The sequence below is a fragment of the Labeo rohita genome, chromosome 3 (genome assembly GCF_022985175.1).
Source record: "Labeo rohita strain BAU-BD-2019 chromosome 3, IGBB_LRoh.1.0, whole genome shotgun sequence".
Taxonomy (NCBI): Eukaryota; Metazoa; Chordata; class Actinopteri; order Cypriniformes; family Cyprinidae; genus Labeo; species Labeo rohita.
In genome coordinates, this window is record NC_066871.1 from 5,009,293 (window position 1) to 5,035,892 (window position 26,600).

At 39.9% G+C, this 26,600-nt stretch overlaps 1 protein-coding gene across 1 annotated transcript in view; it reads right to left on the bottom strand.

The window, feature by feature from the left end:
• Nucleotides 1-3,391: 3,391 nt before the first annotated feature.
• adgrl1a (adhesion G protein-coupled receptor L1a) overlaps nucleotides 3,392-26,600 on the bottom strand; it is a 205,031-nt gene continuing 181,822 nt past the window's right edge. Inside the window, exons 17-25 of the mRNA XM_051106077.1 lie at nucleotides 25,505-25,725; nucleotides 23,466-23,532; nucleotides 22,743-22,834; nucleotides 22,481-22,649; nucleotides 21,824-21,979; nucleotides 21,639-21,735; nucleotides 15,574-15,696; nucleotides 12,239-12,256; nucleotides 3,392-11,929 (exon numbers count right to left, since the gene is read on the bottom strand). Of these exons, the coding sequence (XP_050962034.1) occupies nucleotides 11,040-11,929; nucleotides 12,239-12,256; nucleotides 15,574-15,696; nucleotides 21,639-21,735; nucleotides 21,824-21,979; nucleotides 22,481-22,649; nucleotides 22,743-22,834; nucleotides 23,466-23,532; nucleotides 25,505-25,725 (1,833 nt within the window). The 3' untranslated portion in view covers nucleotides 3,392-11,039. The remainder of the gene's footprint in view (nucleotides 11,930-12,238; nucleotides 12,257-15,573; nucleotides 15,697-21,638; nucleotides 21,736-21,823; nucleotides 21,980-22,480; nucleotides 22,650-22,742; nucleotides 22,835-23,465; nucleotides 23,533-25,504; nucleotides 25,726-26,600) is intronic.

Genomic DNA, 26,600 nt, shown 5'->3' on the forward strand with positions numbered 1-26,600 from the left:
GGACGTTTCCTATCAGATGACAAATAGACGTCTATTAGATGTCTTTAAGATGTTTATGATTTAGAATGAACATCTTACAGACATCTGCCAGACGTTTGTACACAGCAGATGCTTTCCAGATCAAGAGATCTTTAACAGACATCTTGCAGATGTACGTATGCTATCTGGGTTTACACTAGGCAAAAGGTGGATTTGAACTCGGTTCGATCACATCAAAAAGACTATGGCACTTGCTTTGCCATCTACGCCACTAAAGCTGATGTTTGACAAACATCTTTTGTAATGTTGACTAACTCAATCACATGTTGGTGGGTGGAGTTAATGTAAATAGCCTCTGCCAACAAGGTGGGCTATTTGTACTTACAGTAAATAGACATTCTGTAAAAGTTACTATAATGAATTTACATTAATATTGTTTTAAGTACACTTCAATTAGTTGTTATAACTATGTTAATGGTCTATTTAAGTATGTTAAATTATTTATGTCTAGAAACTGAAGAAGAAAATCTGTTTAATAGAGGCAATTGAATTATTATTAGTGATATTGATGACACTGGCATTTATTGCTACTTGAGAAAATTCACGAATAATTAAAAAGACATCAAATAACAAATTAAATTACACATGAAATATAATGAACAGTGTGAATGATGTTTTTCCCAGTGAGTTTTGGAGGGCTTCTAGAAGTGTGAAATGGACTGACATACATTAAAGAGGGTTATATTCCCTGTCAGCTAGCTTTGACGTCACAGCTTAGGATAATATACTGAAAGGTTTAGGATTGTGTTTGTTTTCGTGGTGCCATTGACCAATCAGCATTGCCATAATGCAAACTACTGTATATCGCTTTTGAGTAATTAAATCAAATTACATTTAAAGTTCAGGTAACAACCTGGTTCTTTTTATCGTCTTTAAGTAGGTCACATCATGGAAAACCTAATTTCCTCCAGTTTCGTTTACTCTAAATTTATGCATACTTTCAAAAGGTGTGATGTCACAGCTATGAGCTACAAGCAAATTAACATCTGGCCACATTTACACATCAACACCTATTCATTAGTCGCTGTGAAGTAATGAGGAAATAAGACGCTATTATTATTCCTAAACACAAGGTGCCGTATTACAGAAACATCCTGACTCTATAATATCTTGACTGATTAGAAGCCATAGCGATTTCAGTTAGAAACCTAGCAGAACTTAATTCAGTCCCAGAAGAAGATACTACCAGTCATATTGATATTTAGATGTCCAGGAAGTCCAGTGAATATGCTGTTCCTCGTAATGGAGTTACTACTACATTTCTGCATATCTTTCTGGAGAATTCCAACGCATATTTTGCCCAAAAATGAAAATTATCTTAAAATATAGTCACCCTCAGGCCATCCTAGATATAAGTGAGTTTGTTTCTTCATCTAAACAGATTTGAAGAAATTTAGCATTACATCACTTGCTCACCAGTGGATCCTCTGCAGTGAATGGGTGCCGTAGGAATGAGAGTCCAAACAGCTGGAAAAAACATCACAATAATTCACAACTAATCCAAACAACTCCAGTCCATAAATTAACATCTTGTGAAGTGAAAAGCCAAAGAAATTAAGACATTTTTAAATATTGTAGACTTAAACATGAGTCCACTATCCATAATAATGCTTTCTCCAGTACAAAAAGTCATCTTGTCTGAAAGAGGAGAGAAAAATGCACTGATTTCACAAGCACCAGTTACAAGTGAAAATGGTTTAAAACAGTTCTAAACAAACATGTTGGTGGATTTTGATGCCTTTTAATGACTTTTTTTAAATGAATGAAGCATTATTATGCATTATTGACTATTATTTTAGCTAGAAGTGACAGTTTAAAGTTAAAACACCTTAACAGATTTATTACAAATGCCACTGTTACAAACACTCCATAAGATATTAATTGATTTGCTGTAGTCACGTGGATTATTACAATGTTATTATCAGCTGTTTTGACTTACGTTCTGACGGCACCCATTCACAGCAGAGGATCTACTGGTGAGCAAGTGATGTAATGCTAAATTTCTCCAAAGTAAATGGTTTAACATTGCATTATATTGCATACAGTAAAATTAATGTTTTGGGCAAGTAAAAACTATGAATTACTGCATACATTTATGGCGAACAGTAAAAGCACATTCCTGGCAAGTTCCTATATAACAAAAGGACAGCGTCAAAACTGACTGTGTAATTCTAAAGGTCACAGAGGTGGGAAAATGCATGTAAAACTTAATTACATATGTTTTTGTGCAAGAAACTTTGACATTATAAATGCAGAGGGGAAGAAAAGAGAAGTAGAAAAGGTGTAGAATATGTCTCTTTAATTTAAAGTAATTTGCATAACCATTAAAGAAAATTGGTTGAAGAGGATAACACACCTGAATATTAATTTGCACACTGAGTGTGTGATTTTTGGCTCACCACAGACATGAAATGACCAATGTTCGGTTTTAGTAATTTTTTATTAATATGTGCTGATACAGGGTCGTACTGACCTGCAATGACGCAAACGCTTACATAAAACCATCCCCTTTGGCCCAAACAGCTGTCAAAGCAATGACGGTGAGAAATAAAACACATATCGTTCTTCAATAAAAACAGTAAATCACATTACCCTCCTGTTACACGGGACCCAAGCATCATAATTTAATCAAAAAGTTGTTAAAAAAAAACCCCCAATGAGTTCAGAATGAAAAAATAAAAAATGAAGTTAAAAAATACATAACCTCAATGCCAGAATCATTACCCTGGTTTTTGATGACTACTACTTGTTTCTCCCATGTTTGATTCTCATCTTATACAATGTCTAATACTGTGTGATCACGCAATGATGTACTTTTATGATAGTCTAACTCAAGAAGGCCTAATACATTCTAGGGTGATTTTATCCCTGCCTCCTTTCTCAAAACCCAACAAACCCTGACAGGAAATGAACACAACGCTGAACTAAATCACTGGGTGTTTCTTAAAGAAACTTGCTTGTATGATAAGGCGGTGATTCTTCTAGAAGACCGGTTTACACCCACCCATCTGCTGAATGCTTGCCCACGTGGCCCCTCTGGGTCAAACATAGTTAATATGCAAACATACAGGCAAAAGCATGCCTAAAAGAAGCTATAAAACAAACCACAGCTTGCTTCAGATTGGTCAAACTTAAACATGTAAAACCGCCCTTTACATCCTCTGTACAGAGTACAAAAAACTACACAGCTCAGGCACGACTCACATGTTAGTGTTTTGTGATCAATGTAGAAACACTGTTTTGGGAGTCTGTATTACCCAGAGCTCTGTGTTCTGGTGTAACCCTGCCTGACCGAGCTGTTGTTAAAGACTGACGGACAGCTGGTTAACAGTTAACAACATGACCCTCCCAACTGGGCTCATGTCACAGTCTAACATATTCTCAAAACTACAGTACAGGTGCTGTTTCTAGCACAGACACTCTCCAAGAGACCAAATAATACTACATTATTAGTGTGTAGATGTCAGTTTAACAGCTCTGTGCCTGTTCCCTCTCTGTTTGTGACAGTTACCCCCTTTCCACCAACATGGTGCTGGTGCCCAATCTGGCCCAATCCACACATTTCCTTTGAAGAAAAAAGGTGGTTCTGGGCTCCACAACCGCCCCTTAAATCTCTAACCAAAAATGTCATTTTGTCATGCTTAAAAGCCTATAATAATTGTAATTTCCCTGTCAATTCGAAATGATTTTATTAAAACCGATAGTTTCAACTTTGCTGTAATATGCTGATACTCTTGCACTTAGATTATTGCATTGAGTTGAACTATATTATTTAGCGTCAGAAATATTTATTCTGAACTAATTATCTTTAATCATATTGCTGTTGCTGTAATTTTCCACAGTAAGCACTCAAGCCTGTGCTTTACAGTAATTTTACCACGATTAGAAAAATTCTAGGCACTCTGCTTCATGTAGTGCATGGTCTTTTGTATCTTATTGCTATAATTCGCAAATGTCTTAAGACGCTGAATTTATGGAAAGTAAAAAAATTACAAGAATAAGGGCCAGCAAATTAGCGTTAGAGCGCAATTCCATAAAAGCGCAAATGGGAGGGTAAAATTCTGCATGTGATTTTACTAACAACGCACACATTAAAGGACAGACACAGCCAGATTATTTCCATAATAAGCATTACCACCTGCTTTAAGAAATGCTTAAGTAATTTGACGAGTGCAACTGTTAGTAAAACACATTCCAAGATTCATTTTAATACTCTCTTCCAAATTTTGCATCTGAGAGAGAAACACCTACAAATGCATATTCAGTAAGGTCAGGCGCAAAAATAACTGCATCTACGCCTTTTCAGCGCTAATTCTTCCCTGTGCACCACTGTGCTTCTTAATTCTTGACAGTACTATTTTAACGCCAAAAGACGGTTTGCGCTGCTGCAAACGGTCAGTAAAACTGGCCCTAAATGTGTGGTAACATTCACAAAATTTCCACCTATTTCTAAATCTATACTAAAATCCATACTAAATCTGCATGAGAAAATGTTCTGTTCTTATGCAAAATTCCCAAGTGCACCAATTCCCATTTCAATGACTGGATTTTGTCTGTGAAATGTTTCGAAGGTAAATGTGACTGCAACTTAAAAGATGTAAAAGCACTGTTTGTTTACAGACAGGTTACGTAGTAACAGTTAGGTACAAGTCTGTAGAAATGTGGGCCAGTTGTAAAAGACACTCACACATCTTTCTAACACAAGCACCATTTTGATGGAAAAGGGTGTAAGCAAGCTCTATCAGGATTGTCCTTCGTTCGGTGGCTGTGGTGGTGTTAAAATGCTTCCATGTTACAGGAAGGTGTTGATCGCTCAGCAGCTGAGGGATCCCAATAAAACATGTCATTTAACTCCAGGGGCTCTCTTTTCCTGTCAGACGCGGTGTGGCCGAGCAGGTGGGGTGCTTTGCCCTGGGCTGATGCTTCATGTTGTTTTGACAGCAGTGAATGACTTGGTCATATCTCTCTCTCTTTTTTTATTATATCTATCCTAGTATCTGGACATCAAGTCAACATGTGGCTCTAAAAGCGAAGCTCCTGTGCTACAGAGGGGGATGGCTCATGATCAGAGGTCATGACTCTGACTCTCTGGTGCCAAGCCCCAGCTGAGGATTGGGTTGACAGCAAGGTGACAGACTGTCAGATCACAGGAGTGCAGGCCAGTGCGATGGCACCTATGTGGAGAGGGACAAGAGACTGGTGTCTGAAAAGAGGACCTTTCATAGTTCCTCTCAGTCTCAGGCCCATACAGAATCTGTGCTTGCGGAAAACGGGATTTCTGCAGAACTGGAATACAAATCTTAAAGTTTAAGACATCTCCAGTCCCTTGAGCTCCATTATTAAAGACCCCAAGACATACAAATGACAATTTTAAGACTTTTTGTCTACGTCAAATAGTCGTGTACTCCTAAACATTGGTCTTTTAGATGATGTACATCTTTTAAATGTTCAAATGCCCCTTCACCCATGGGCACGTACACATTTTTTGTCTAATCAAAGAACAAGGGTGCCTAAACCTGATCCTGTAGATTAGAGGTGTCTAATCCGACTCCTGGAGGGCAACTGTCCTGCGGAGTTTAGCTGAAACCCAATTAAACACACATGAAAAAGCTAATCAGGGCCGTACTAGGCATACTAGAAACTTCCAGGAAGGTGTGTTTAATTAGGGTTGGAGCTAAACTCTGCAGGACTCTGCAGTGGCTCTCCTTTCTGTAAAACTCAGCTGAATTCAACCTGATCCAATACACAATACCGGCTAACAAAGATCTACAGGAAAACTTGATAATTAGAGACAGGTGTGTTAGAGCAGTGTTGAAACTGAAATTTGCTCATAGGAAGATTTCCAGGTTTCAGAACTTCTACGCTAGAATTGGAATTTTCTTCGTCCTAATTCAGCAGTAGACAAGTTGTCCTGCAGAGTTTATCTCCAACCCTAACCAAACACACCTGAACAAGCTAATCAATGTCTTTAGGATTACTAAGGCTATAGGCAGGTGAGTTTTTTTCAGGGATGGACGTGAACTCTGCAGGACAGTGGCTCTCTAGGACCAAGTTTGGACACCCCTACTGTCAATCTTTCCTGCAAAGTTCAGCTCCAACCCCGATCCAATACACTTGAACCAGCTAACTAGGATCCTTAGGAGAGTTTGATAATTTTAGCCAAGTGTGTTGGAGCAGGGATGGAACTGAAATCTGCAGGTAGATCTCCATGTGCAGGTTTGGACACTTCTACTGGAATTGGAATGTTCTTCCTCCTAATTCAGGGGTAGACAAGTTAGGTCCTAGAGAGTCCTGCAGAGTTTAGCTTCAACCCGAACAAGCTAATCAATGTCTTCAGAGATTGTCTTCAGAGATGTCTTCAGAGGGCAGAGACTGTCCTATTACTGGAGATGAGAGAGTCTGTACTATTGGAGAAAGCGTAATGGTCAACTTGGATCACATGTGCCTTGATGACCGATTACATTACATGCTTAACGACACTGAATGAGCGACACTCAATCACCGTTTATGGATACCTTGGGAATGAATGGGAAGTGCCATAAGCTGAACCTCCCCTGTCGCAAAAAGTCAATGATTTTTTCGGTGTAAACTCTAAAAATAGTTAAATCCAAAAGTATTGTTTAGTGTAAAACATGTTGAAAATTAGCCAATAGGTGATAAATTCATTAAATGTTAGGCTGTTTCCTCTAAAAATCTATTTATTTAGTGTAGTAAGGCCTCTCCTCCATTGACATCCATTCAAAGAAAACGGCCTCTGGTCTCCTTTCCCAAACCGGAAGCGTTAGCTTTAACCATTACACTTTTTTGGCTAAGGGTTGCAGGCTTGCCTTCTATTGGCTTTGCTAAGGCTTCAGAGAAGTGAGGTTTTTTCAGGGTTGGAGGTGAACTCTGCAGGACACCGGCTCTCTAGAACCAAACTTGCCTACCCCTGTCCTAATTCTACCTGTCAGCTAATCATTGTTGTTGACTGATACAAACTAAAGGCTACTGGTTACATAAAAATTAAAGTTACATCCGGACCGACCTGTGTCAAAAAAGCAAAAGAAAAACTGTATTCGTCAATCGATTTCAGGGGTTCTTTTCATATTTTGGAAAATTTATTCAGCTACCAATAAAAGTGTAGCACTCTGAGCTCAACTGAACACATTTCATCATTTTAAACTCATTCCGCATGAAAATGAGGAAAAAAGCAGCAGATTCTGTCTGGGCCTAGTCATCCGGTGTCTACTCATGCACTCTTTGGCTTTCCATTTGAATGTGAAGACATGAAAACGAGGCTGATATGGAGAGCGGATCAGGGTGACTCCTTTCATATCTAAAGAACAGCGAACACAAGTGCTCTCAAAGAGCGAGAGGGGGGAAAGACAAAGGGAGAAACCCAGAGAGCGGGAGCATGGTGGGTTGACTCCGCTAGATTATAGCTCTTAGTATTATTATGATAATCAGGGGTTGTATGGGGATTTTGGAGGTGGTAGCAGTCCCTAGGAGCAGGCTTTAGTCTAGCAGTTTACTACGGCGCATAATCACTGTCATTATCACCATATTCAACACTGTACTATATTATCCTTTCAGTCCCATGTAAACAAAGCCTTTGACTAACATAACAAATCTTCCCACATTAATGCTCAGCTAGGAAAGCCATGTAAAAACATTTCGGCGAGCTAAGCGGGAATGGGAAGAACACGGAATGCAAAGGAAGGGTAGATAGGAAACAAAACCGAGCAAGGGCACAAAAAGGAGCAATGCACAAAACGTGACGCACATCGGACGTCTCCAGGGATGGAGGGAGAGAGGTAAACAGCCTCTCCCACGGGCCGGTGCAGCAGGGTATAAGGGGGTAAAACAGCAGCGGTGTGGTGCCAGGTGGGCAGAGGGCCATGAGTCAGGAGCAGATCTCCTTAGAGGGCATCCTAAGCTCTAAGAGCCAGTTCACAATGGTGTATGACAATACATTCAAACGGTCAAACCTGCTGACCAGTTGAAGCTGGTCCTACTCATCAACATGGAATATTTTTGCAAGAAAAGCAAGAAAAAAAATGTTCAGGTCATTGCTTTAAAGAAAAGCTGATCATACATGCCTCGGGCTAAATATAGGGCCGGATGTACTAACCACCTACTGGCCAGCACACCGGCAAACATACTGACCCTGTGTCAATCAGTACAAGTTACCATGCAATGGATTGCACACACGTCCCCTTAGAAGACTTACAGGAGTGAGAGACAGAGAAAGAGAGAGTGCAGATGGTGCTTGGATTGAATGATAGGACATTGATTCAGAATGCACAATGTTCTCCACATTTGACAGTGGGTGCAGCAGACTTGTGTAGTTTTGACATCACCTCTTCCTGTGACATTAAACATGGATATTCACCCCTGCTCTCTCTCTTTCTTTTTATGGCTATGTTTGGAATGGCATACTAGCTTATTACCTGCTGCATTGTATACAGTGTATATTTGGCAGTCCAATCTGATTAAAAAAAGGTTGGTTCATCCATCACATCGGAAATGAAAAGTCAAGTAAACCACTCTGAATTGTGGGACAAAATAGTCTGACCGAATTCTATTTACTAGCATTCTACTCTTAATATTTCTGGCATAAGAGTTACTATGCCATTAAGAATTCAGCCTCTGTTGTTTACCACTCATTCTGGCTAAATTTACTAAATTTGCATATTGTGCAATAAATACACAGTATATACTGCAGCAATAGTAGTATGCTAGCATGCTCTTCGAAATATAGAACACTCTCGTCACCCTCACATATGCTCTGTACACAGAATGAAAACCACACTGAATAAATGAATATGTGCATAAATAATCAAAACAGACAAATAAATATTAATAAATAAAACATTAGACATGAAAGACTTGAAGATTGAGCAGACTTCAGAGGGGCGGAGCACTCATGAATACCTCTCTTTTGTTCAATAGGCTATGCAGCTCATTTGCATATGGGAATTCTAAACCACAGAAGCTGTGTCTCATTGGTCAGATGTTCCTGTCGCTCAATGAATCCTAATTCTGTTTTGTTTTTTGTTTCCATTGTACCTGACTGGCAGAAAAACAACATTTAAAATACCTTTAACAAAGTCTTTTAGATGGAAGCTTATACTGAGCTCTTATATAGATATAGATTTACTCTGCTTCCTGTTCTTCTAATGCGGGTCCATCTAACCCAGTAAAAATAGCCTCTGAGATACACACTCGCTCACATACGTACTCTGGTTCTCAGGCATCCAAATGTTCACGTTCAGACATACACATACAAATCGTAAATCAACTGTCACACCAGGTTCAGAAACAACAGCTGATATTGGTATGTAAAAACAGTCAAATACAATCTAGGGTTTGTGACTGAAACATTTCCGAATGTGCCCCTCAATTTTTTTTTTGTTCACCTAAATATCTTATATTCTATTCATCTAGTCATCTGATATCTATTACATCTTCCAGATAAAATATAACCAACACTACATTATGGCTGCTGTCAATCAACCCACAATGCACCAGTGCGCCCCTGAGGCACAATGTATTCCCCTTTCATTCATGTCGAGCGCTTCCTGTCTGGGAATGTTGAAGGTCAAACATTACCAACAATGTAATGGGTTATATTACATAAAAATTGTGCCAGGATTTATCTCGTTTGTATGTAAAATCCTTCTCTTTCTGTCTCTCTGTCTCTCTCTCGCTGTCTCTTGGCAGACAATTAGATTTCCTGGCAGCGCGGGTGCTCCAGGGCAGGACCGAACGAGGGCCGGAGAGAGCGAAAGAAAGAGAGAGGGAGAGACTGGCGTGGTGTTCAGGTCACAAACTTCAAAACATCTTTATTTTTCGATTTCTGTTGCAGTACAAGAACTGTTTTTCATAGTATTTGATACTTTTTTGTTGCTTTTGTTCTTCTATGTACAGGAGACGAGTAGAGTAAGACTTGCTTTCGCGTTTGTGTGGTTCGTATGTACAGAGGTCGGACTCGAAGAATGGCTGGAGCGGTAGCAAAAAAATTCTTCTAGCCACAATAACACAGGTGATACAGCACGTCCACCTACAACATCCATCAGTGATTCGGAGAGCAGTTTCAGTCCGTAATCCACCCCCCCATCTGTGGATCAGAGACGAAACCCTACAGAGTTTTATTCATGAGAGGTCCCATGGCCGAAAGGCTTCAAACGACCCCGCTGACGACGGGTTGCGTCCTAACGTCGCCCCCTCCCTGTTCCCAGTCTCTGTGGTTGTTTTATACAGAAGAGTCAGTTCAGAGAGAGAAATAAAGGCAACTCCACTGAGGCAGCTTCCTGCTACCTGTGTCTGAACAATAGTCCTTGTTTTCCTTTTTTATGAGCATATGTTCACACTCTTGATGTTCAGTAACAAGCACTTCTGTGAGTGTGTGCGTGTGTGTGTGTGCGTGTAGATTCCAGTTTGTGTCCTGGCTCAAAAACAGTTATTTTTGGCAACACTGAAGAGCTTTCAGAGAGATTTTTGTCACTTGCAGTATAATGGCATACCCCCATTACGCAACAGCTCTCATCAAATAATGATGGAGAAAGACAGAGAAAGGAAAGCGAAGGTAAGGGAGTTACGCAAAAGTAACATTTTAAAGATATGACTTGAAATGAAACACAGAAATAGAAGCCTGGTGTGAAGTTTGATGATATTTCTGGAGCAGAGGGAGCTGAAGGCAGAGACGTCCATTGAGAGAAGGCAGATAGCTGGACTCGCTGTTTCTCTATGTGTGTGCGTGAGGAGGGAGGAGAAAATGATGCTGATGAGAGAGCAGAGTGGTTACACAGCATTTCAGAGAGCCTGCTGCCATGGAGACAAACCTCTCTGTCGCTCTCCCTGTTTAGGCTTTCCTTACCTCTTACTTCAAAACAAATGAAAGAGCAAAAAGGCAACCAGACATAAGGAGGGCGTCAGAGACAGGAGAGGAGTCCATCACCGCCGTCGGCACTTTGCATCAGACCCTGTGGCGCTCTTCCACCTCCACCTCTTACTCGTGGTCACAGGCTTGTGACCAACTGCATCTGTCCATCTCCCTCGCTGTGAGGGGGCTCAGGGGCGGGGTGGGCTTCAGTGCTCGGTCTCCTAGGCGGAGCCTGGTAGAAGGTCTGCATGGGGGCTCCGCGGGAGCCTATGGCGGGCCGACCCGAGCTGTAGTACAGCTCCTCCGGAGGCTGGGCCGAGCGCGGAACCACCTCTAGCGGCTCTGGGCTGCTGTCAGGGTAGGGCGAATCTCGCAGGTTGGTGATGCTGGTGTAGAGAGAGTCCCGCGCGGGCGAATCGGGGGCTCCATTGTGGCCCTGGCCTGCCGCACTTTGGCCGCTGTGACCACTATGGCCCAAACTCTCGGTCAGGTCGGCCGTGTAGCTTTCGGACTCATCGGGGTCACTCTGGTAGAGCACGGACTGGGCACGCTGCAGCAGCAGGGGCTCCTCTAGAGCCTTGTACAGCAGTTCCACATCTTGTGGTGTGCGCTGACGTGCTTCTCTCGAACGAAAGTCTTCGTCGTCCTCCATGCCTATCGCCGGTTCTGCCCCGCCTCCGCCCCGCCCCATTCCCATATGCCCGTGTCCTCTGACCAGGCTGCCACACGTTCTGTCACCGCCCCCAGCCCCACCACCGCCTCGTAGATTATTGTGCACAAGTTCAGAGATGATCATCTTCTCAAACGCCGCTGCGTCCGAGAGGTTTCTCCGTATGCCGCCGAGAGTTTCTGAACCGCGGGGGTTGAGCAGGGGAGGGGGGCTATCTCCGCCTCCCAGGAAGTCACAGCTGCCCCCGGGAGCACCTGAACCCCCGACGCTATGCAGAGAATAGCTGTTGTTGAAGTTTCCGTTCAGAGGTAGCGTCTCCATGCCTCCGTGGTCTCGGTTCTTAGACAGCGTGCTCTCTGTTGAGAGAGCAAATGAGAGGTGGTAAGCAAATGAAAAAGAGGTGCAAAAAGTGAGCACTTCATTACCTATTTTAATCAAGACGGGGATTCACAGCAACAGAATCCAGGATTAAATCAATAATGGGGAACGCAACTTCCATCACAAGATTAATAGGCTTATGGACAGAGCCAAGTTATTACCAGGGACGTAAATTGTGTACATAGAAGCACAGGCTTCGCTGCACACGTGAAGAGGTTATCATTCTGCAAAATTAGCCTATAAAACACTGAAAATAGCCATAAGCCTAAAAGTGAAAAGAGTCTTACTTGGGTCACGGAAAGTTCCTGTGGATCCATGGTGAGGCCAAGTGAGGGCAAAGTGAGACAAAAGAAAGACAACAAAGTGAACAATTATATGTTTCTACCCTGGACTTTACATGAAATTGCCTTCGTCTCGAAATCCTCACAAAATCAATGTTGGCATAACAAATGCCACACATAGGAACTCTTGTTGAAATACTGCAATAGCCATAAAGAAACAACAACCCAGATAGCACAAGTACATCTGAAAGATGTCTGTTAAAGATCACTTGATCTGGAAAGCATCTGCTGTGTACAAACATCTGACAGACATCAGTTTTACATTCTAAATCATAAACATCTTAAAGACATCTAATAGATGTCTATTTTACATCTAATAGGAAATGTCTTATATACGTATTGCAGATGAGCAAACAATCTAAAAAATATGTCTTGCAGATGTAAATGCGGATGTCAAAATTCATGTCTCTGTGATGTACGTGTACTATCATGGCTAAAAAAAATGCATGTGTACTATCAGGGAATGGACATCAATGAGTTAAAAAACAACAACAAAAAACATAGCAGTGTCTCACTTTTAGGTTTAGGAGCAGTGCCTCATTCACAAAAATTTACTGATTTCAAAAAATATTTCTTAATTTGCTTGGGATTTGAATAAATATCTCAATTCGGGTACATTTATACTAAATATAAAACCAAACAATATAGAGGGACAGAGAGAGAGCACAATTTATGTGAACGAGTTTTACCATACTCACTATATAAACTAAGAAAACAGAGGAACTACTTTAATTTAGTTTTGGGGCAGCGTCATTCTGTGGACTGAGGAATTTCAAATCAGTATTTCACTCTTTTAGTCTTGGGAGTTGGGATCTTAGGAACAGCTCCTCATTTTTTTTTGGTTTGGGGAGTTTAGAAACAGAGCTTTATTGTTCGGTTTTGGCACGATCATTATTCGGCGAGACGTTATTCACACTTCAACCTCATAAAGTCAAGACGATGTTTGTTTCACGCGCCCTTTCACACGCCAGAGATGTTGTGATATTCTTTTAACTCGTTGGCGCGTATTGAACGTAGGAGATGCGTGCGGCGGCGCAGACCAAGGCGTGCGGGGGTTTAAATATTAATGCCCGGTATGATTTTAATCAACGCTCCTCTGTGCAGAGAGAGAGTAATTAGACATTCTAATGAGGCCCTCCTCCTACTTCCTCTCCATAAGCATTCTAAAAATGTCCTCTCAGCCGAGCCAAGCCGAGTGGTGCACCGTCAGCCTGACACATTACACAGAGAGGGAACGTTTAAAATATTCAACAGAGACGCTGTCTTAAATTTCACCCCACTGACATGGGAACCGCAGCTATCTTTCTCTCTCGCTGCCTCTCAATCGGCACACGAAGGCGAACGGTACGGCGAGAGAGCGAAGCCTGGGCCGTATGTGTGTGCGGCACGGACACAGCCATGCCGATACTCTGTGTCGAATCTCCAGGGATCGCTCTCCTTTCTCGCTCCGCTGTCAGTCACTCAACTTCAGCCCTAGCTTTAATCGATGCTCTGGTCTGTCTTTCCAGCAGAAGGGATTAAAACGCTGGCCAGATGGTCAGCCCCTGTCCACCCCCCTGAATCACACTGACAGACCGACAGGGTGTAAACTCACACGCATAGGGAGACGCACAGACCTACACACACAGCATATGCACAAGAGTGCACAGATCGCAGCACATGAGTACCATCGGTGACACTCACACACACAGTGGCGGAAACTGCAAATACAATAATGATAATAAAAATCCATTCCAGAGGAAATTTTTATTGCTCAGAGGACACTCACTCATAGCTAAAAAGTTCAGAAGTTAAGTTTCTTTTGCATATCAATTTTGTCTGAGACTCTTAAGCTACAAAATAGCTACCTTTGATCAATAAAATACAACTAGACAGTCCCAGTGCCAGGACACGGGGTGCTGGGGTTTATCGGGGTATTCTGTATGAATAAACTACGTCGTCAGATTTTAACTGAAAGGATTATTGCCACTTACCTTACACACAAGTGCATTAACAAACTCACAAACATCAGTGTGTATTTAACAAATGTCTTTTTGTGCTAGTAATTCATTTAAATGTCTGAAACATTTAAGCACGTTGGAATTTAGTAGTGAAAGTGTACATACACTGGTGATTGTCCGAATCGAATAGTTAAAATTTTGGAGGACTGGAGAGGGTCAAAAAGAATCTGAGGTGGCACAAATCAGATCAGAGGGGTACCCCTCGGTTGAAATTGCATTTAGTCGAGCTTTTCGCGTTTAAAATCGTACTCCAGGGGTGAAGGGGTCGGTCCTTCAGATCATTGCGGGGGCGGGGGGGGCTTCAGGACGTCATGGGGGTGCCCCACTTGACGCCAGGCCAGCAACTAGAGGTGGGATTCTGGCAAATTTGAGCACAGGTTCAGACTCAAACAGTTCTGAATTTCTGCATGGTAAACAAGGATTAGTTCACTTCCAAAATAAAATAATCCTGATAATTTACTCACCCCCATGTCATCCAAGATGTTCAGGTCTTTCTTTCTTCAGTTGAAAAGAAATTAAGGTTTTCAAAGAAAACATTCTAGGATTTCTCTCCCTATTTTGGACTTCAATGGTGCCCAATAGGTTGAAGGTCCAATTTCAGTTTCAGTGCAGTTTGAAAAGGGCTCTATACAATCCCAGTCACGGAAAAAAGGTCTTATCTAGTGAAACGACTAATAATTTTCTAAAAATAAAAAATAAAATGTATATACTTTTTAACCACAAAGGCTCATCTTGCACTAGCTCTGTGATGTGCGTCTACAACATCACGCATTACGTAATTGCGTTTGAAGGGTCAATCGTCTAACATTGTTAACTTACCTTTCATTGTAAAGGGTTCACTTTGTAAACACTGGGTCAAGACTTCACCAACGTCATGCGTGACCCTTCCAATGTGACTACGTAATGCATGTAGTTGAGCTAGTGCAAGACGTGCATTTGTAGTTAAAAAGTATATAAATTTTTACTTTTAGAAAATAACAGATTGTTTTGCTACATAAGACCCGTTTTCATCAGCTGTGATTGTGCAGCGCCTTTTGAAACTGCAATTCGGACCTTCAACTCGTTGGGTCCCATTGAAGTCCACTATATGGAGAAAAATCCTCTAATGTTTTCCTTAAAAACCTTCAATTCTTTTCAACTGAAAAGAACACAAACATCTTGGATGACAAGAGGCTGAATAAATGATCAGGAAATTTTTATTCTGGAAGTGAACTAATCCTTTAATGTGATTTCATTTGTGATTTTTCTTTCCAATACAAAACAAGGTCTACCCACACTTACCAGTAGAGTTGAAGACCCCAGGCGAGGGCGGGGTAAACGTTTCAGCCAGCAGTGTGTTGTAAGGTGAGGTTCCTGTACGGGTTTGCAGTACGGGGTTGGTCAGAAGATGGTTTCCCATTGTACCTAAAAAAGGAAAAAAAGAAAATTCTTTACATCATAAACGTCATAATATTTTGAGACTCTGCCTGTCAAAATCTGGAGAGGCTAGCAATAGCTAGTTAGTGGATGCAGTCTTTAAGCTCCTTGTTAGTGCGCCAGCCTCCCATGCCGGAGACCTGGGTTTGAGTACCACTCGGAGCGGGCACGAGTAGGCCCTGGGGAGGGTTACACTGGTGCAGTGACCCGGATGGGATTGAGTGTCAAAAGACACGTCAGTGGCTGCAGTCTTTAGCCTCCTTGTTAGTGCATTAGTGCGGGTTCGAGTAGTGTTCAGAGCGGGTGTGAGTAGGACCCAGGGGGTTACACATGCAAATCACTCTCCACTCAGCACAGAAAAGTGGTATTTTGTTCAGAAAAGTGGTATACATCTGCTAGTCACTGACATGTAAAGTAAGATTAATAGTCTGGTGTATATGTGACATTAACAGCTATTTTGCATCAAACCTAATACTATATTGCGTATATTTTACCTTGGCTGAAACGTTATTGACCATGAGCATCCAGGATGCAGGAACTATCAGTTTTAAGAGGAATAATACATAATATGAACATAAAATGGCGATTTGCACTTCACAATAAGGTTAAGCCGAATCCACTCTACAGTGTGTTTATTGTGTTTGACATTTTACAAAAAAATAAAAAAATAAAATAAAAAAATCCCTAATGTCGTTGTGTGATGTCGTAATGGCTGATTTGATGAAGTGTTTATTTGCAGTGAAGCCGAAATGTATTTGAAGAGTAGTCGTGGAGCGTAATTCCATGCCTCACTGTCAGCTGGAGTCATTGGGAGGGAAATGGTAATATTTGCTATTATGTAGTTCCACAGAGCAGCCACTGAAATGTGGCTTCATTTCCCAGTGAAATGTGAATGCTTGCAGTAGACAAATGTGACTCAGAGAAATGGAACATTCAGTATGGCCCATAATGCAGGCGGAGAGCTGCAGCCCGGGGCTTTCAGACAGAAATGCCATGAAATTAAAAAGAGGCCAGTATGACATCGAGTGGACTGAGGCAAAGTGCAACCTTGCGCTCCCGCGCTATCATCTATCAGAGAGGACCGCCTCAAGAATTAATTTTAGACGTGCGCTCGCTCATGCTCGCCGTTTTTACACACATACTACACACATTTCTTACCTCTTGCAGGAATGTTCCAGGTTTAATAAAAGTAAAGCTGTGCCACGAGCATTTGTGGCATAAAATTGATTATCACAAAAAATAATTCCAGCTCATTCCTCATTAAAGTCAGACACAATGTAGTAAGCACACTGTTAAGCATACCAAAAAGACTTAAACATAAGACTAGTGTGACTTATTCAATTTGTCAACTTTGTTGTCATGACCATGTTATGCCGCTAAATCCCCACAGTACCGTTTAAGCTATGTTAAAAATTAGCTAAACTTGATTTGACATGAGAAAACCTGTTAGGTTTGTGGTAAAATGCAATACGAATACCAAATTTGTTGAGCAGTTTTACATGACCCACAGAATTGATGTCAGTAGTGCAAAACCACCTAGAAAAGTAGTCCCGCCTGAAAAAGAAAGATTTAATTTAATTTACAGGAATGGTTAACGCAAAAATGAAAATATATGCTGATAATGTACTCACTCTCGGGCCATTCAAGATGTTGAAGAGTTTGTTTCTTAATGGGAACAGACTTTGAGAAATTTAATTTAGCCAGCGCAAACTGTCTTTTGGCATTAAAATTGTACAGTCAGGTTTTACTAAAGACGTGCAGTGAAGAATTAGCGCTGAAAAGGTGTGGACACAGTTATTTTTGCGCCTGACTTTATTGGATATGCATTTGTAGGAGTTTCCCTTTCAGACGCAGAATTTATGGGAGAAGAGTATTCAAATGAATCACGCAACACGTTTTTCTAATGTTTGCGTTTGTCAGATTACTGGCATTTGCGCCATTATTTAACGTGTTCTTTAAAAAACATGTCTTAAAATATTTTGCGCTTGAAATGGCTGCAATTATTGTTGCTAGGAGGAGGCACCGCAGAGAACAGAGAGTGCGTGGTAGAAGGGAGAGGATTTTTTCCACGTGTATTTATTTATTTGGAATGCCAGAAGAACACATTATTCGAACATATTGTTTGCCAAGCCATGTTATTTTTATTTTGCTGAAACAAAAGACGACTTGGAACCCTCAACTAGGAGTCGCGCAATACCAGGTCTATCAAAACTTCTAGCAAACTTTCATTTTTTGGCCTCCGGTTCTCTTCTACATACACTCTTAAAAACAAAGATGCTTTAAAAGGTTCTTCACAGCGATACCTTAGAAGAACCATTTTTGGTTCCACAAAGAACCTTTCAGTCAAAGGTTCTTTAAAGAACCATCTCTTTCTTACATTTTTATAATCTGAAGAACCTTCTTTCACCACAAAGAACCTTTTGTGAAACAGAAAGGTTCTTCAAATGTTAAAGGTTCTTTATGGAACCATTCAGATAAAAAGGTTCTTCTATGGCATCTTTATTTTTTAAGAGTGTACTGTGGCTTTATTTCTTTATTTGAGACTATGCTAATTTGCACTGTGCTTGGTATACTGCATTGGTCGATATGTAAATGCGATGTTGCGTCTGTGTTATTTAATTTGCGTATTGATCTACCGCAGAAATTTCCCCTAAAACTGGCCCTTAGCATTACTTGCTCACCAATGGATCCTCCGCAGTGAATGGGTGCCGTCACAATGAGTCCAAACAGTTGATAAAAACATCACAATAATCCACAAGTAATCCACACAACTCCAGTCCATAAATGAATGTCTTATGAAGCGAAAAGTTTGTACACGGTAAAACTAATTTTTCAAAGTTGCAAATAAAACCAAGATTATAAAATATGTTTTACAAGGAATACAATTTCAGTCTTCTACTTCAGAATTTCTTGTTCAAATCAGTGTGTTACTTCTTGTTTCTTTGTAATTAATTGTGAAATTTACTAGCAATTTTTGAGCGAAAATTGTCTCAATACCATATTTTTTTAGCTTTAAACTGTTACTTTCGGGCCAAAATATCTATAATATAATCCATAACAACTTTTTTCAGTAAAAAAGCCTGTTCTCTGTTGTCCTCTCACATCAAAGTCCACTGCCATATTTGTTTACAACTGTTTTGGAGTGGTTTTGCTTGTAACTGCTGCTTGATCTGCTCATATTTCTCTCCTGAGAATGATATAATACATACAGCATTTGTATTTTAACCAGAAGCAATGGTTTGAAGTTTAAAAGCACCTTAAAGATGAATTTGTTTATTATAAACACACAGATTTTTACTTCACAAGACGTTAATTGATTGACTGCAGTTATTATGTGTGGATCATTGTGATGTTTTTAATCAGCTGTTTGGACTCTCATTCTGACGGCACCCATTCACTGCAGAGGACCCATTGGTGAGCAAGTTACTTAATGCCAAATTTCTCCAAATCTGTTTTGATGAAGAAAAAGCTCATCTACATCTCATATGGTCTCAGAGAGAGTCATTTTTAATTTTGGGGGAACATTTCACATGTCTTCAGATTTCTTCTGTTAAACCCTTCAGATCGATTGTACTAATAAAAAAATCAGAGGGCTGAGTCAAAATTATGTTGTGTTAATCAACATCAAAGCCACAAATGCTATCGACAGAGCTTCACTTGTATTGAACCTTTGAATATTCCTTTAATTCTTGTAAACATCTCACTGGAGTGTCTTGTGTAAAATGTGAGGGGGAATCTAGGCCAGCGGGAGGGAGGTGGAGGTACGACAGCGGCTCTTGGAAGCACAGAAGCGACTTCACACGGCGGTGAAGTGGGAAATGAGAGCGATAGGAGATGAATCTGATAAAGACAGCGGTGTGCACATACACACGCCCTTTCATTACCCTCCATCTCTACTTCTGACTGCCATTCACTCTAGTAACATTCAAAAAACTTTTCTCCTGTGGCACAAAACCCTGCCGTTTCCTCTCCCCGGAATCTATTCTTCTCTTTTTTTTGCCGATATATGGTTTAGATCTGCCTTTCTGTCTCGTACTTTCTCTCTCTCTCGCCTTGATTAAAGTCCCCGGAAAGCAACAATCGGCGCACTGCAGTGAGGACGCTACTGTCATTCTCCTCAATTAGAGTAATTACCCCCCGTTCATTCGGCGGCTAATCACTTCATTAAAAACAAAATGGATAGAATTAGCATAAAGAGTGGCGGTTGATTTAGCTGCGGCTTCTCTGTCGTCGCCCCCTCTACTCCCACAAACATTGATCCCTGGGATGATCAGAACGGTGGTGACGCCACACTCCGGATCCGGTGATGGAAACAGCCTGCCTCTCGCATTCACTCTCTATTAACTATCGCTTAGTCTCCCCTTACAGTCCAAGTGCTCAGCGTTTTATAAAAGGTCAGATCGTGAAGAATCAAATATCTGTTTGAGAGTTGACGGTACTATGAACACACGCCTTTTTCTGAACTCAAAAATGTTTATTAAAACAAATCTGCAAAAACCAAGAAGGTCTATAGTTGTTATTAGTAATTTAAAATAAAAATTATTATTCATTTTTTAAAATAAAGTTAAAATAAATGAAACTTAGAAACTTGGCAATTGACTGAAATAAAATAAGTTGAAGTACTGAAATTACCACAACTAAAACCAAAATAAAAATAAAGATAAATAAAAATATTAATAAAAATGACAAAAGCTTGTGACAAAATGACTTAAAATGTATGCTAAAAATATAAAAACTTTTCAAAATATGAATTAATACTATAATAGTATATACGTAATACTAAAATAACACTGGTCTATAAAGGACATTTTTATGTAATGATGAATGATTTTAAATAAACTAATTTAAATATGGGAAAATCAGCCAAAAACCTTGGATCCAAACATTAGGAAAGTGCAGTAACTAAAAACTTTCACAGTTTGTGCAATGGATTTCAGCAGTTGTTAATGAAAAAAATAGGCAGAAGAAAAAATACAATTGACCACGACAACAAAACCCACAGCCTGTTTCTCATTTCAAATGTGAAAAGAACAAAAAATAGATTTTATTCCAAGGGCCAAAGAAATAGAAGAAAATAGTCATGAAAAATTAAATCTGGCTGTTCTGCTGCATAGAAATACATCACTAATGTTATAAGACAACCCAAAGACTGTATATATACCAAGACGATTCACTCATATTACTACGAATGAGAGAAAGTGCAACATGCAATATGACGGAATAAGTCCCGCCTTAAATAAAAGAGCCAATCGGTAAAGTCACAGAAGCTTTTCCTATAGAGACAGTCACTGTCCTGAGACACGCACTTGACATTGTAATGCGCATTACCTGGACCGAACTGAAATATATGCTTTTTAATGCAATTTAAGTGTACTGCTAATGCAAAAATACGTTGTTTAAATGTGAATTTCGGCATTTCAAGTAAACAGGACTTAGTCTTGGATGTCTACAAAAAAATAGCCACAGAGAGGTGTAGCAAATATGTGACCCTAGACCACAAAACCAGTCAAAAGTCGCATGGGTATATTTGTAGCAATAGCCAACAATACATTGTATGTGTGCAATTTTTCTTTTATGCCAAAAATTATTAGGTTATCAAGTAAAGATCATGTTCCATGATGATATTTTGTAAATTTCCTACTATAAATATATCAAAACTTAATTTTTGATTAGTAATATGCATTGCTAAGAACTTCATCTGGACAACTTTGAAGGCGATTTTCTCAATATCTAGATTCCAGATCAGATTTCAGATTTTCTCGCCAAAAACTGTCATTTTATAACAAACCATACATCAATGGAAAGCTTATTTATTCAGCTTTCAGATCGAAATTGACCATTAATAACTGGTTTTGTGGTCCAGGGTCACATATGGGCGCAGAGTGACAGACTCCGGTGCATGCAGGGAAATTTTAAGGCAGAAGTCTTACCACGGTTGAGAGTCGGAGTACTGTTGATGTCTCCAGCCATGAAGGACGACTCTGTCTGCTTTCGCACTGTGTCGTTCCACATCCGACGAATTCGGCTCTGTAACAGGTGAGTGAGGTGAATTGGTATATGCGGAATATAACAGCAGTCTATAAATAGCGATGCTGTCGTTGTGCATGTGTGTCACCTGTCTGTGTACCGCTGCGTGACGTGCCTGGCTGCCGGTGTAGTAGCGGTTGTTGGCACGAAGGGCAGAATTCTTCAGCGATCCATGAGAGCTCGTAGTGGAGGTGCGACTGCAGCAGTAAGAATGACGCAGGCACTTGCTGTACTCCTTATGCACCTAAAACACAAAAACACATTAGCACTTAAGCACCATAGGCAAGTTGAGTCATTGTAGGTAAAGCCATAATATGTAGTGTTTTCAGAGACATAATCGCATATTTAGTGCTTTTTATGTCATGAAGTGGCACATTCCACAACCAGTCGTTCTGGCAGATTGGCTTCAACATAAGCTGTTTTAGACTTGAGAGAAAGTTTTGAGTTCTGAAACTTACAGGATGTTTTTATAGTACAATGACCTCTTATATGCCAAAAGATCAAAAGAATTTTATTTCTCAGTTCATGACCCCCTTTAAATAAAGCTGATTATAAAACTAATAATATCATGATACAGATGAATCCTCTCCCAAAGCTATTCCTAAAAGAGCATTTTTAGCTTGTTTTAACCTCTGATGACACCATCGTTTTTGTCTTTTTCCATATTTAGATAACTTCTGAGGAAATTTTGCAGCAAATGTGTCCCCGAAGTGTTATCTGGGTATGAAACATTAATGGCACTGACCTTTTTCTGCAGAGCACAGTGGAAGATGAAGATGAACATGCCCTGGAAGGCATTAAAGGTGGTGAAAAGATACGCCATGATTACGGTGTTCTCATTGATGAAGAGGAGGCCGAAGGCCCAGGTCAGACCCAAAAGGAAGAGCAGAGCGATAGCCCCTAGAGCCCAGGACCTGAGAGGGAACATGCACATGTTTGAATATACAACAAAAACATCATAGATAATGTGACTATAATGTGTATTTTTTGCGATGGAAGACTCTCACTTGATGTTGTCCAGACGGCTGGAGTCGGGTTTGAGGGCGGAAGAGTTACGGACCATCTTGTGAAGTGTTATCATGAGGAACACCAGGTTTAACTAAAGGTCAAAGGTAGGAGAAAGGAAAAATGTACCTTAAAGACATGTCATTGTAACAAATTAAAGCCAATTGGCTATATAAAAAGGACAAGCCCTTTAGAAAACATCTACACAGGAAAGACAATTTAAACCACTGCTTTCTTCCTAACAATGAGCCTTATTCATAAAACACAAGCAGAATTTCCGTGCAAATTGTTCGTGAAATCTTTCTAGCTTAAATTGCTGCAATTAAATGCAACAATTTACATGAGAATGGTGATACGAGCATTCACACAGAAATTCGCTCGGTTCGTGTTAGAGAAATCCAATGCAAGTAAGCAAAGAACTTTAGATAGATCAAAACTTTTTTTTCAACAAACTAATAAAAACAAAAACAGAGCTAACGCATTAGTAAAATATATTGTAATTATGAAAATGTCAGCAAGTTCCCATATCTAAACCTAATCTAAGCCTCACACTCATATAAAGCATATTACAGCCAAAACATAGTCGTCAGCAGCAACAGATCCATAGGTGAACAAAAGTGCTTTGTTTGATATGACTAGCACAGCACTTTTCAGAGAGAAAAAAAAAGGAACAAACTCTGTGAGCAAAAGCAGAGAGAGTGCTGAATGTTTGAAGAGAACAATACCATGATAATGAAGGACACAGGGCCGATAAAACTCCAGATGAAGTAGTTATCCACCCTCAACCAGCACCTACACACAAAACACACACATGATAACTTTATCAGTAACATTTCATTGTTCAAAGAATTATCACTTCATTACAGGCAAAATCGCATTAAGTAGCACATTATTGATCAAATAATTACAAGTAGTCTTAAAATAATATTTCTATCAAGATGACGAAACATTTTTGGCATAAAAACAAGCTAATAAAAGAGCAATAAAAGTCTAGTTGAAGGTTAAGCTCAGTTTTTAATCATTAGCGCACTGAGTCAGCGTCTCATTTTCTGCACTGTAGTCAACATTCAAAAGTCTGCAGCTGTGCTATTTTTCCACAGTCGCACACACACAAACACAGACCAACACACACTCGCGTGCACACAAACACACAGAGCAACACACACACACACACACATGCAGTAATCAGCTTAGTTAAAGGTGCTGCAAGCGATTTTGTTAACTTCCACCAGACAATAACGTAGACCACGCCTTCTTACTAAAACCCCACCCCCCCTCAAAGAAAGGACAGCCAATCCACTGTTAGCAAACACAGAGGTCAAATTAGGGATCCTAAACACTTTTGACCTATGGATTTCCAGTTTTATGCAAAAGGGAACCCCTTGCAGAATCTGTGAAAATGTGAATAATTGTAACAAAAGAAAAATTTTGAGATTCATCTTTTCACACTGAGGACAATTGAGGGACTCAAACACAACTATTACAGAAGGTTCAAATACTCACTGATGCACCAGAAGGAAACAAGATGCATTAAGAGTCGGAGGGGGGTGAAAACTTTTGAACAGGATGAAGATGTCCAAATTTTTCTTATTTTGTTGAAATGTGACCCTGGACCACAAAACCAGTCTTAAGTCGCTGGGGTAAATTTGTAGCAATAGCCAAAAATACATTGTATGGGTCAAAATTATTGATTTTTCTTTTATGCCAAAAATCATTAGGAAATTAAGTAAAGATCATGTTCCATGAAGATATTTTGCAAAATTGCTACTGTAAATATATCAAAACTTAATTTTTGATTAGTAATATGCATTATTAGGAACTTCATTTGGCCAACTTTTTTGCACCCTCAGATTCCATATATTAAAATAGTTGTACCTCGGCCAAATATTGTCCTATCCTAATAAATCATACATCAATGGAAATCTTATTTATTCAGCTTTCAGATGGTGTATGAATCTCAATTTAGAAAAATTGACCCTTATGACTGGTTTTGTGGTCCAGGGTCATAAATATCATTTTTTTTTTCCATTTAGTACTGCCCTTCGGAAGCACCAAAAGATACTTGCATGTTTTAAATGCAAAGACAAAATACAATTTACCTTGACTCAGGACAGTACCAAATAGAAAATTACATGCATTTTGTATGATCTCTCTTATTTTGTTAAAATTATTCACAGATTCTTCAAGGGATTTCCAAACTTTTGGATAAAACTGTATATAACTTTTTAACCATAACAAAAGTTAATTATGATTTAACATGAGTTACCATAACTTTTTAAGATTTTATTCATAAGATTGAAAACTCCCTAATATTTCCAGGTTTTCCATGACCGTGGAAACCCTACATACCATTAGTTTTCCAATGTAATGTAAAAAACAGCGTGATGTGCAGCTTTTAACTTGTTCTTGTAAAGTAAATTATCAGGACAGGATCTGTCAGATTTATGCGTACTATTCCAAAAAAAAAAAAATGTGCTTGCAACATCTTTAACTGCCTTCATTTATAATTCACATGATGACCTTGGTTAGGCCAGGATCACATGACAGCGGCCAATCATCCAACTAAACTCCGAACTACATAATACCAGTGTAAGTTTCCTAGTGAAAGACGATACAGCACTATACGGAATTTAAACTCCCAGAGAGCCATTTTGCTGGAATCCATTTAAACGAAACAAATGGTTTAAAAAGGGGGGTCGCGCCCCCCGCTCAAAAACTAACAGCCCTTGTATGGCCGAGTGCAAATAGACTGTTTCACACATACGCTTTCTTAGTCCCGTAGCTGCGGTAGTCAATGGCTGCCGAGATGCCCACCACCAGGGCGGGAAAGCAGTAGCCGCACAGGTAGTAGTATTTCTTTCGGGAGTATTCGCTCTCGAAGACCTCCACCAGCATCAGATACAGCTGGATTCCCTCCAGACACATCCAGGAGAACGCAGCCAGGAAGAAGAAATGCAGCAGGCCCGCAAAAATGGGGCAGGCAATCTGTTTTCAGACAAAAGAGATAAAAGGGGGTTAGTGATAATTGCATATTGACTACGAACATAAAAGGAATAGTCCATCCAAAAATGTTCATTTACTCCCTTTCATGTTTTTTCTTTTTTCTGTGGAACATAAAAGATGATATTTGGAAGAAGAAGTAGCTAAACAGGTTTCATGACCACTGTTTGCACAAAAAATACAATGGAAGTCAATGGGAACCAAAACGGTTTGGTTACCAACATTCTTAATATCTTAATATTTTTAAATCTGGCCCACATTACACTTTATTTTGGTTCAGAAGCACTTACTTAGACAGGAAGAGACTCTTTGAATGACTAATGTGAATAACAGGTTGTTTTAATGTGACTTTTACTTTTACTCTGTCCTCTAAATCATAATAAATGCATCCCTCCTCCGTTTTCGGTTGATAATCATATTTGAAAGTGGTTTATTTTGCTGGGCTGCAGTGTGAAGAAAAAGAAAATGTAGCCGGCACATAAAAGGACTCCCGGCAGAAGCATCTGCCAATCGACTGGCTGAACGAATGCGCAGGCGGCAAACAGTGATCCCACTATTGCAAGTGCACTCACCTAAAAACATCCACCTTTCAGCAAATCACTTAGTGCGAACGTCACATAACGTTATTAATATTCATGACTCCAGTCGTGCTTGGCACAGTTTGTGCGCTGAGCCTGACAGGAAGTAAATTTCTTAAGAGAAAAGATATGAGCAACAGAAGAGAAGTCTTTCGACAAAAAATAATATAGATTTTTTTATATTCATAGTTGTTGCAGCTAAGTTTTAAGCTTAATAATGAAATTTTTATGACTTGTATGTATTTTAGAGTGACTGGCGTTTCTGGAAAGTTTGTTTTTTAA